The sequence below is a fragment of the Neopelma chrysocephalum genome, unplaced genomic scaffold (assembly GCF_003984885.1).
Source record: "Neopelma chrysocephalum unplaced genomic scaffold, ASM398488v2 Primary Assembly neopelma1_132, whole genome shotgun sequence".
NCBI lineage: Eukaryota > Metazoa > Chordata > Aves > Passeriformes > Pipridae > Neopelma > Neopelma chrysocephalum.
In genome coordinates this window covers 9,412-21,781 of record NW_020897794.1, presented here as the reverse complement: position 1 = coordinate 21,781, position 12,370 = coordinate 9,412, and the positions used below count along the sequence as shown (strand labels likewise).

At 39.0% G+C, this 12,370-nt stretch overlaps 1 protein-coding gene across 1 annotated transcript in view; it reads right to left on the bottom strand.

The window, feature by feature from the left end:
• Nucleotides 1-12,284, bottom strand: part of LOC113975044 (Fanconi anemia group J protein homolog) — a gene marked incomplete at its 5' end in the record, with an annotated part of 51,822 nt that extends 39,538 nt beyond the window's left edge. Inside the window, 8 exons of the mRNA XM_027698673.1 lie at nt 1,092-1,249; nt 2,541-2,762; nt 4,257-4,335; nt 4,826-4,899; nt 7,214-8,029; nt 8,760-9,044; nt 10,251-10,333; nt 12,172-12,284. Coding sequence (XP_027554474.1) covers nt 1,092-1,249; nt 2,541-2,762; nt 4,257-4,335; nt 4,826-4,899; nt 7,214-8,029; nt 8,760-9,044; nt 10,251-10,333; nt 12,172-12,284 — 1,830 coding nt within the window. The remainder of the gene's footprint in view (nt 1-1,091; nt 1,250-2,540; nt 2,763-4,256; nt 4,336-4,825; nt 4,900-7,213; nt 8,030-8,759; nt 9,045-10,250; nt 10,334-12,171) is intronic.
• Nucleotides 12,285-12,370: the final 86 nt, after the last annotated feature.

Below are 12,370 nucleotides of genomic sequence, written 5' to 3'. Positions count from 1 at the left end.
CCAGTTACATGAATATATTCCCAGTTACATGAATATATTCCCAGTTATACCGGATTTAAAGCAAAGAGATGATAAAATTAAAGTTACTATCATTCATCTTCAGCCTGCCTTTAGAAATAAATAACAGTATTTTTCACACACAAAACAGAAAAGAAAACAAACAAAAATTAGTCTTTCCTCAACCCCCAGCTTTCATTATACCTCAGGGGATCCCTTTATTTCATGTTCTGCCAGTATAAATTCCCTCAGTGCAACATTTCAGTATCTCTGATATAAAATGAACGCTAAAAACGCCATGAAATTTTAGTGGTAATGTTTGAAATGCCCAAATTCGTGGCAAATAATGGCAAATAATGCCTCTTAACCTTTGTGCCATCATCACACTGTCACACACTGCACTTCAAAGAGCTTGGACAGTTTATAAAGACACACACAGACCTAAACATAAAGATCACAGTCAGTTTTTGGCAAAGATTTAGTCTCCAATAGTTCAATTCTATTTATATGCAGAGTATAAACGAAGGGAGATGCAAAGGTGTCCTGGACTCACCTGCACAGCTCCCTCAGGATGGAGCCTCACCCCCAGTGCTCTGAGAGTACCATAAAAATACAGAGTTTTCTCATCTACATTTCCAAGTGTTCTACTGAGAATTTAGTTTGCTAACACTGCTGGAAATACAATATGCATAAATAAATCTCTTCCTGCTGACTCTTTAGACCTTGTCCACGTTCATCCATCAGGAGCTGATTGACTTCTTTTTTTTAGTCCCAAAAATAACATAAAACTACATGTCTGAAAATTCAAGTCTACAGGGTTGTGCAAGTATGATTTGTTCTGGTTTTCCTTTTCATGGATGGCTGCTATTTTCCTGCCTCTTCTCATAAGACACTGAACCAAATTAGGTAGAGACTATTACAAATACATTAAGTGACCTGAACTCAGCTCTTCACTCTGTGGTAGAAACGAGGTGAATCACATAAAATTTGTCCAGATAAAAGTGTTCATTCTACCTTTTACAAAAATGGTATTTTAATATTTACCACACAAATCTTCCAGTCATCATTTTAATATACAAAATGATTTGACTTACCCATGACTGCACTTTATTACTGAAATGAGTAACCTCAGCTCCTATCAAAGGACATGGAGAACTGGCCCGAGTGACACAGCTCCTGCATTGTAAGTAACTTGTCAGAGAACATTCCTTCTCATCCCAAAGAGCATTTAAAGATAAACTGCCATGCAAGTCTTTCAAAGAGAAAGAAAAAGTGCTTTACAGAGGGCATCAGGAGAGATTTTCAAACAGATCAAAGTCACACTTCACATTTCTAACGTCAAGTTCTTGTTTTGCCAGAGAATGAGATGGCAAAGAATGCTCAGGAATCCCTGGGGATTTAGGAACTCCTGGAAAGGAGCCCTTGTGGCAAAATAACATCCAAGCAACACTGGATGGCAACAGAAGTGGCCACATGTGAACTAAAGCAAGTTCTTCCCTGTTGTCACCTGGAGAACCAAAGGGTTCCACATCCCATTTCCTACCAAACCCATCCCCTCTGCAGAATTCTGCTCCAACCACGGGGTGAACACCCCAATTCAGGCATTTTAACTGGTTATGAGAAGTGTGAAGGATTCTGCTCTCATTATCCTTCTCTGTTTCACCAGAACACACTGTAGAAGGACCCCAGAAATTTGGGAGGGCAGGGAAAACTGCTGCTGATCTTCAGTGTTTGGTTAAATGTGCAGAGTCCACAGAGCTTTGAGCCTCTCAAGGGAAAAAAATCTCACCATCAGCTTCCCAAAAGGTCAAAGGGGAGGGGTGTCAGCGTTGTGAATGGTCCAGTTCAGAGAAAACAATGATATATAATTTACTTTCTTGGCCAAGGACCACTGTCAGAAGTTCCAACTTCTGTATTTCCAGCCTCCTGACAAAACCCACTGACTCACATGTTTCTCTGTCATGTTTATTGGCTTTCTAGCCAAATATTGTGCCTTGGAGAGTAAGACTCAGCTTCCTTACCCCATAAAATAGCCAAACTTCTTCTCCTAAGCTTAAAACAATCATCCTCATTTACCTCAGATCAAAGACCTGGGTTACAGTTGTCATTAACATCTATCAGCATGGCAGGATCACTTCTATGCTTATTTTAAGTATTTCCTGGGGTTTCAGAAACGTTCACAATCCTTGGCAAAAGGACCCAAAAACACCAGAATCTTGAGAGATTTGGTGTTTTCATTGAAGACAAAAAAAAAAAAACATCACTTGTTTTAGAAGCAAAATGTTCCTTTTAAAAAGCTGTGAAAAGGAAGGATATCCTTGAAGGAGAAAGAGCATTTTATTCACATCCACTAAAGAATTGTTGGAGATTGGATTTCCTTCAAACTCACAGAAATTTAATAGGAGCAAAGGAAAGGTGTGGAAGTTAAAGAACAATGGAGACTCAGCCACCAAAAAAATTATTGTTAAACTAAATATCTCTTCAAAGTACTGAAGGACTTGACAAATGTTAGCTGGTATTTATCAGGAGTCAGTAAGATTTACCTTCACTTTTCACTGGCATCTGATAAACCTTCAAAGTTTCCTTCAGCCAACTCAGACTTGCAGCATCTGAGATGACCAACATCCCATTCTCATCTTCTGCAGTGGCATCTACCTGACACACACAACTCCTAATGGATCCTTTACTTCTTACATTGCTATTGCTGAAGAGTTTCCAGATTGTTTGCACTTCACTGTTACTGTAGCAAGCTTTTCTCAAAATCCCTGTAATTTAAAAAGTGGGGTGTAAGAGTTCTGTGCACACATGGCTTTGAATACAGCACTGTTCCACCCCGCTGCAAACTTTCCACATTTACAAGATGGGAATTTAGGCCCTGGTCCAATACCCACTGCAGGCACTGAAAAGACTTCTATTGCTGTAAATGGACCTTGGAAGGAGGCCTTCTTTAAAATTTTTTTAATGTGTCCAAAATTTACTTTGCAACAGATAATTTTCCCCTTGTTATTACTCCCAAATCGACCGGTGAGTTTGAATCGACTTTGAATAAAGCCATTATTTTTTCATTTTCAGATTTTTTTTTTTAGCTTTCCTCAATCAACTGAGGATTCAGATTCATCTGAGGTTCAGTTTAAACAACATAAAACTTCTCCCTGCCAAGGGACACCCTGGTAACTGTGGGCATTCATGGACCTCGGGGATTCAGAGCAGTGATTCTGCTTCACAGATTCCACCCCAAACTGCAAAGACAAAGCTGATAAATTCAGATTAAGGAAATGAATGAGAGTCCACTGATGAGATCACACAAGTTTTCGAGGGCATCAATCCACAACCTCCTAAAAATGTAGCCCTCTGGCTTTCTGTCCAGGGCCTGAGATGTACAGACAAGGCACACAAAAAGAAATATTCTTCTTACCCTCACATTTGTAAAACCCAAGCCCAGTTCAATCCTCACTAAATTCTCTTTTATGCCTTGTTTAAGTGTATTAAGCATCTCCATCTAATTGTTCCTGCATGTAACCCAGGAGAACATGTTGTAATGAGGTCATTACCACACGTGGCCCAGGAACCTGAAGCTCGTTTTAAAAAGCAGCAGAGTTGTTATTCCCATTACCAGCCTTTAGACCTTCCCAAATTAAAGTGCCTCAGAAAAACACCATTTCCAAAGGAATCCCCATTTCATATCAACCAAGGACTGAAGACCAAAATTAACACAAGGCAGGTTACCCACTGTAATCAGTGGCTTTGCAGTAAGACTTTGGATAGTTTCATGAAAATAAGTAGGAGATTCCCAGAGTTACTGTGCCAAGATATTACCAAGCTTCTCACAGCAACTGGTAGCAAATTAACACCTAATCCTGAGAAGGAACAGCCCCAATGAATGGGTCACTCTGTTACAAATCATCTCTTTCAGCCTCCCATAATGTCAGGAGGAGCTGCCTTCAGTTAAATCTTAAATAAAGAGATGCTCACTGTCATTCCAGACAGGTCGGTGTGGCAGCACCAGGCAACAGAAACGGGCCAGAAAAAGTAACTTCTTTAAATAGTTGTTCTTGTGACCACTCCCTCTTTCTCCCCCTCCCCCCCCAAAAAAAGACTTTCTGCAGGTCTTCAGTGCATTTCTAATGTGTATTTATCCAGTTACCAAATCCAGTTATTCTAAAATATCCCTCCAGGGTCCAAAACTGTGGAATTAAAAAGGTGGATCAGGAATTCCATCAGTCCCAACCTGAAACACTTGACTGTTCCCTGGATCTTACCCTCTGCTTTTGGCAGGATTTCAGCTCCACAGACAATGCAATAAAGTCCTTTCTTGCAGGGCTGGTTGTGTGTTCCCTTCTAACAAGGCAAGACACAAATGCATGTAAATACAAGATGGAAGCATTTCAATATAAATACAATTAAATATGTCAAAACTGCTTCACAGAAACACACTACTTGAATTACTCAGAGGAATCTCTTTGAATCAGTCATTTAAACTAGATAATAATTAAAATAAACACCCTGCTCAAAATGCTTCACCTCACTAAATAGAAACACTGTCATCTAAAATATGAGGTGTTTTATAAGTCTGTAACACTCCAGGCTATCAATTTGTTGGGAATTTTGCATAGGATGAGAGGTGCCCTTGTGCTTCCCAGCAGAAACAAAGGTATCTATTGAGTGTGTAAATAGAGACCTGCAGCAAACCAAGCAGCTCATGAAGGAACTGCTTCACCTGTATTATTTCCCTTCAGATATTATATAATAAATCATTCTTATCTCCCCTGCACCTTCCCATTGAACAGCAGCCCCTTGGAGCAGGTCCTTTATCCCATCTCTGGGGTACCTTTCTGTCCCAGTTGGAGCCACTTTTCCTAACTGGAGCTTTTCTTCTCCTGCATTTCCTCTGAATTTTCAATCCTTAAATAAATCCAAGATTTTATTATTATTTTAGGCAGCAGAGATTTTACCTCTCTATGATATCAGAGCATGAGAGGAATTTTCAATCATTTTTTATAGATTTGAGCAGTTCAAATAAATAATTCCAGGAAAGTTGGTACATTGATTTCCCTTCTCTTTGCAGGCTGGGCAGCCTTTAATTCTGGGAATCACCATAAATATATTAACTATAAAGGACATTCTTGCCACCAACACATTAGTTATTAGATATAAAGACAAATTAAGAGTGAATTTACAGTTTTTATGATAAAAGAAAGAGTCCAGCCATTACCCCCCAAACCCAGCAGTAATATAATGGATTATTTTCCATCAGTTATCCCAGGATTTGAGTTTTTTGTGGATAGAAATTTGTCAAGAAAATATAGTATCTGATAGGACAAATGCTGATATTTCATGTTTTAAAAAATAACGGTTAAGGAGAAATGTGCTATAAAATGTAGCTGTAAATTATTGTGAAGTATTTGACACACAACAGGTCTTGTCTTAAAGGATTTCTAATCAAAGTAAGATGCAACACGAGATCAAGAAAGGAACAATCTGCTCCAGATAAGGAAAGGGAGATGGATTTTCTTTTTTTTTTTTTTAATGTTAAGGATTTAAAGGCAGACAAATCTTCTGGAAGACAAAGAAGAGGCAAAGGGCCCTGGGCTGAGCAGACAGGCCCAGAGCTTAAGTGATTTCTGTTTTCTAGTTGGACACACACGAATGTGAAAAGTGCTTTGGGACAGAAGATTTGGTTTAAGAAAACTGAGCTTTAAAGACTCCTGAGGATCAAGTCCATGAACTCTTGGAGTGTGGCTGCAACCACCTGCCCCAGCAGTTGGTGGGGGATGTGGGACAGTTCCAGCCCAGCCACTTAATCAGCACTGAACTCGAAATTAAGTGTATTTAGCTGGAGATGTGTCAGATGTTTGAATTGCTGCCAATGCTGGAGCTTCTGCCCTCTCAATACTTCAAAAACCCATCAGCATCCAATGATCCAGTGAAACCCAGGAAAGCTAAGCCAGGAAAACATGATCCTTAGGAGGCATCAACACAGCAAAAATGTAACCAGAGGCCTTACACTGCAAGATCACGTTGTTAAAGAAATCCAAGGGGGTTCTTGCCATTCCTGCAAACAAGTATTTAATTTAAAAAAGATGCATTTACTGTGTAAACAAAGGATACAATTTAAATCCTGTTGATATGAGAAGATCACAGCTCTGGAGAGATGGATGTTATTTAGATGAACTTCTATGGGAAACAACCAGTTAATAATTCAATTTCTGCTCTCAGACAAAAAAAAAAAAGAACCAATCTTAAGACTGCAAAAATCCTGCATCTTCATGTTCATGTGTGATGGAAATGAACAATCTTTCCTTGAAAAGTCAGGCACGATATGTTTTATTACAGGAAAATCCTGGCTGCTTTGATTGCAATAAATGAAAGAAAAGTTTAAAATACTTCAAAAAAAACAGACTGAGGAAGACTTAAAGGCCTTTATGTACAAATTTACATTGTTGTATATTTCATATAAAATGTGTTTGTAGGGCATACAAATGAGAACGTGTTTTCATGTGAACACACACAGAGCCTGATCAAAAGAAATGAGATCTCACAGAAGAAAAATTTAAACAAACAGCAATTTTCATGTCAAACAAATACAGATCTCTGAAGAAGCCTCTCATCATCATCAAGTATCAAAATGTTCAGGCATTTTGACATAAGGAATCTGAGGGAGACAAAGTACTGAAGAAAACACCTATTTTGGTATCCAGGCTCAATCTATCATATGACCTGATCTGCAAAGATGCTGTTCTATAAATTTAATTTAAAAAAAAAAAGCCCTTACAAATGTAGAAAACTGTAATTTGATGATATGGGTGTTTGGCTTTCTGAGGAAAAACGCTATTATTTTATGGTATTTAATGGTGAATTAAATCTGTAGTGGACAAACCTCCTCAGCCAATAATTACAAGTAAGATCCCACTTGGGCTTGTATTTAGAATTTCCAAACATGTTGTCCTTTACCCTGCAATCAGGATGAGGAACCTTAATTGCACCTCTAGAAAACTGCACTGTGAACCTGTTCCATAAGTTTCACAGTGACAATCAAAAAAAGGAATGTAATAAGGAATGTAATAAGGAATCAAGTCTGGGAGCAGCTCAGGTGGGATGAGCAGGAGAAAAGCCACCACTGCTCTGGGGTGAGGCAACATTTGAACAGCTGCTCAGTGGGATTCCCACAGACACTGTGCCCAGGGGCTGCTGCTGCTCGAGAGAAAAGAGGACACACCTTTATTTCGTGTTCTGGACAGGCTGACTCTCCGTTTGCTGCCGTCCATCCCTGGAGCTGCTCCCTGTTCTGCTCCTGCTGCCCCGGCCACCTCCACATCCTGACCTGCACTATCCTCACTCCTCTCACTCTGCAGCACTCTGCAACTCGGGCTCCTGCCACCAGCCTCGACCTTCTCAGTCACATTCAGCGTTTCTGAGGTGTCAAAAGGTTCCTCAGCCACTGGGGGGTTTCCACCTTCCACCTGATTCCCGTCTGCCCGAGGGGTTGGGAGAGGGGCTTGGATTTCCTGTTCCTCTGGTTCTGCATCATCATCATAGAGCTCTGGGCTGAAGTAAATACTCTCATCCTCATCCTCATCCTCTGCACACGCGTTCAGGGTGGAAGGTTCAGCCCTCCCTCCTGCTGTGGGACACTCTCTGCAGGGCTCAGCTGGAAGCTGGAGCTCTTCAGCAACTGGAGCCTCAGCATTTTTAATTGAAAAATGAGTTGTTTCCAAACATGATTCTGGTCCACTTGGTTTATGTTCTGCAGTTAACGATGATTGGCATTGATTTAAACTATCACTGAGTTCACTGGGCCCATTCACATCCTCTTGTCTGCCATCAGCTGTGGCCCTGCAGCTCTTGGCCACAGGCAGAGGTGTTGAAGTCAGTGGTTTAAAGCAGCAATTCTCCTTCACAATATCACCATTAGTCCAACCATTCGTGTTTAATGTCTCTGTTTTAGTTGTTGGCACTTTGGGTGCGGAATCAACACGTTTTCTTCTTTGTCTCACGTGGTGAGAATGACTCTCTACCCCAACTTTCTGGCCACCTGTGAAAAATCACAAAACATAAATTCATTGTATTTGGGTTTCCCCCCTCATTTACAGCACGTTTAGCACATCGAAATTACCACTTTTGATCAGGTTTGCAGTCATTTTACAGCGCTCATTAAGAACAATACAAAGAAAAGCCCAGATATTCCAACTCTCTTTACACTTGAATTGTCTGAATTAAATCAACAGATTAACTGGTGTATGTAAAGATAGAGCATGATGGGATTGGAAATTTGTAACTTTTGTTATTGTACTCTTATCTTATTCACATCTTTCTTGCCTGAAATGAAGTCATAAGCTTCCCTAAAATTTAGGAATGGGTAAATATTTAGATGTAAAGGTGGTACTGAAGGAGATCCCACGAAAGGTGTCTCACAGCAGTGTCTAAACAACAGATGTAGGTTGAACCAGGGCACTCGTCTTGCAATTCTGTTAATCTTGGCCTTTCAAATTTTAAATTATTTTCATAGTTTTAAACGGAAAAAGAAATTCAAGTGAAAACATTTTTGATTGTGCTATAAACTTATCAAACATCATCAATTGTTTTAAGGTGGAATAACAATTTTAGTCCTGAGCACAGCTCATAGACAGTTGTGAATAACTATCATTTTCCACCATAGCAATTTTAAAAAACATTTTCCACCGTTCTGTAATTTTAAAAACCATTTGTTTCTTCCCAAAGAGATGCAACTTCACATTCAAAATTGCTGAGGAAGGTTTTCCTACTTTGTTTCCCTGCTGCCATGACGCTTCTTGGCCGCTTCGAGCCGACGGTCACGGGAAAATTCCCTTCAGACCCTAAATTTTGCTCCCAAATTTTGGCAGGAACATCTGGTGGCAGGTGAGCAGCTGCCTCTGGTTGAGAGCCTTGGGACAGGTCCTTGGAATCCGGAGGGATGTGGAGAATCTCCCTGTTGTTCTGGTTCCTGGCAGCAAAGGCCTGCAGGGATTCCAGGGCACTGCCGAAGCTCCCGTGGTGCTGGATCTGCTGCCGGATCCATTTGGACAATCCTGAGGGAAAAAAGAGGTGTCACTGCAAAATGACATCATCCACACCAAGGATTTCCCATCAGTAAATAGTATCCTAATACTGCAAATATTTCTATCTATAGTCAGATTCACAGAGATGACAAGAAGCTGCTCGTGAAAGTACAAGAATTCATTTAATAATCATCATAATTTATTTAATCCATGGTACTATTTTCATGAGTAATAAGAACAATACCCTTCTTTTCCTTTACCTTTTTCACCAGTCATTTTTCAGGTTCAAACTGCATTGCATAAACATCACTACATTTCTTTTATGCCTGAGTGTTCATTTTAAATATTTAAAAGCAACTTACACAGAAGTACAGGTATTTATTACCATATTAGCAGGGTATGATAAAAATTGGAATACAATGAAGCTTTTCACAGCTTTGTTTCAGATTAAGTACCAGTAACTCAGATATTCAGAATCACTGTCCAACAGCTACAATAGAATACAACACATTTCTAGAGCTACAATATAACACAACGTGCTACTATCAGAATAATATTTAAAATGCACAAATACCAGATCTCCAGAGCATAAAAGCTGTTTAGATGACGTAGGAACACACAAGGGTGAAGTAAAAACTGACTTCCTTGAGTTCAGAAAGTGGTTTTGAACTCATTCAAACATTCTTTGAATATCAATTGAAAAAGGAAAAATAACAACTGAGAACTCGATTCTTGTGTGAAGTTTTACATTTTAGAGAAAGGGATCTTATGAAGCTTTGATTATTTGTGTTACTATATGAATTACTTCTGTTTACTTGAATAATTTAAACGTATTTTTAGTACAAACAGACCCTTCAGAGCAGTTGGACTCAACTGCAGCAGCTGAGCTCCACCTGCTGACAACACCCAGCACGGGCTGGTCACCTCAGCCAAACGGGCAGGAACAGAGAGAAACACCACAGTCCTGAGCAGATTCTTCTCTAATTTTTATTTCTTTGTTGAGGTAATGTTCATGACCTGTTTTATTTTACCTGCCTTTTTTCCTACCCAGGATAAAATTACAAACAGAAAAGACTTGAATATTGAGCATTTGCTGGCTCGGATTGTGTTCAGTGGATATATTTTGTGATGACTTTTCCTCCTCACCTGTATTTGTATAACAGATTTCTGTATTTCTGAGTTTTCACTCTCTTTGATAACCCTGGGAACTTTCCCAGGAGGATTTTTGCAGCTTACCAGTGATGTATTTATTGGGGTTATTCCGGAACCGGTCGTCAACCAAAATCAGAGCCCCCCAGTCGTTCCTGTGCCTGATACACCTGAGAGGGGGCAACAAGAAGGGTGTAGATGTAATTAGAATAACATGGCATTTGTTTTCCATTCTTAACTGGGCAGTGTAAATACTGGGGAAAAAAAAAATGTAAAACTGTAAAAGGAAAAAACCCCAGACTGATAAAATTGCAAGTTGTTTTTTAAATAACTCCGTACTTTTGGTCTCTAAACCACAGGTTGTTCTTAATTCTCTTTAGTAAGGAAATGAATTATGCTGCAGATCAAACACTGTTGAGTTCTTAATTCAGTTGTCAGAGACTTACAGAAATAGAAATAGTCACTTTTCCTGTGTTGATATTATTTTTAATGTTATTTGGATTTCTGTGCCGTCTGCCAATAAAAAAGGATTAAAGAACAGCAATAACATAAATGAAATATGGCAAAGAATCTGCCAGGAACAGTTCAGGGTTATTGTCCCCAGGGTATAAGAAGGTTCATGTACATTTTTTTGAGGGTGATGTTTACAAATGTACATAAAAGCACAAGAGTCTCAGAATCAGGGCTTCAAACTGGAGTGACAGGGTGGCTCTCCAAGAAAGAATTATTTACCCTGGAATCTCTCAGTGACAGGAAAAGCTACCAAAAAAACCTTTAAGAAACAGATTTCTTCCACTGGTTCTGCTCACTTCCACCCCTGTGGCACCTCTGCAGGAAGAAGCTTTCCTGTCTCCTAGAGAACTTAAGATTAACTTTGTGTAATTTTCTGGTTTTATCAAATTACTCCTCATACACTGTCATCCTTCAGCAGATCTCAGTCTAATGGTTTTATACACAATTTAGACATTCATGTCAGAATGGAAGTCTGTTTTCTCCACTTAAGTTTAAACCAGTGGAATTTCATTCAAATGCAAAATTACACAATAAGCAATTTTCACTAAATCTGGATTACAGTTAAAGTTCATTTCACAGTGACACAACTTCAGCTTAATTCCTCCTTAGATTTTTCTGGGCAAATTTTAACCAATGCTCTTACATTCCAAAGAGGAATCTAAGAAATCAGACCTGTAACAACAAGAATCTACAATATTTTGCTAATGTTCCTATTTCTCTCAGTTTTCTTCTAAGCCTTAATTTACGTCATCACATTTGAATTAGGTCTGATTCAAATGAGAAGAGTCTTCCAGCTGATGTTTCTCATCTATAAATCTGTGTTTCTACCTCTATATACCCCTGACAGATGCATGGCATCTATGACAGATAGGGATGACAGTGATAATCTTTATTTATATGATAAATTTCGTTGGAGAAGGATGAATTAATTCTCCCCTGTTAATAAAATTTGGGGGAATTTTTTTCATCATCAGGAAAGGAAGCTGTACCACTTCTTCTAAATCTGGAAAGAGATCAGTGAGCACAATAATTGAATTGACCTTTTGCAAAGGTCTGAAAATCCCCACTGCTATTTCTCCCTTTCAAAAATACTTGTAGGCTGAATATCAAACAACTGTTCTGAGCCCACTGAGAGTGTGAACAATTAGTGCATTGGAAAAACCCTGAGAATTTTCATTTGGTTTATAAGCTCAGAACTATTTGTCTCTGTTAAGGTTTTCCTTTCTGTCTCTCTGCACGACAAGTAATAAAACCTGCAACCAAACTGAAGAGGGTTCAACGTAAAACAAAACCTCTGAATTATAATAACACTCAAATGCACAAGAGGCTGAAAAGCAGAGAGTTGTCAAGCACTGAGCTGATGAAGGTTGAATTTCTGCAAGATGAGGTTTTTGGCCTCATTTATCCCCTTTGTGTTAACAGGGAGGAATTAATCCTTAAAGATTTGACAAAATTCTACAAATACATATTTTTAATTATGTTCCATTTCTCTCACCTTCCCAGGGCTTGGTTGAGAGCTCTATAAGCTTGAATTTCATACCAATGACTCCCTGATAAAAGGCCTCTTGTACTTTTGTGCTGGTCATTGTACTTCCTCTTTAATTCAACCTACAAAAGAAATCAGAAAATATTTGGTTTATTAATCATGATGAAAATGAAATATTCCAAAAGGGTCAAACAAGCAAATTAAATAA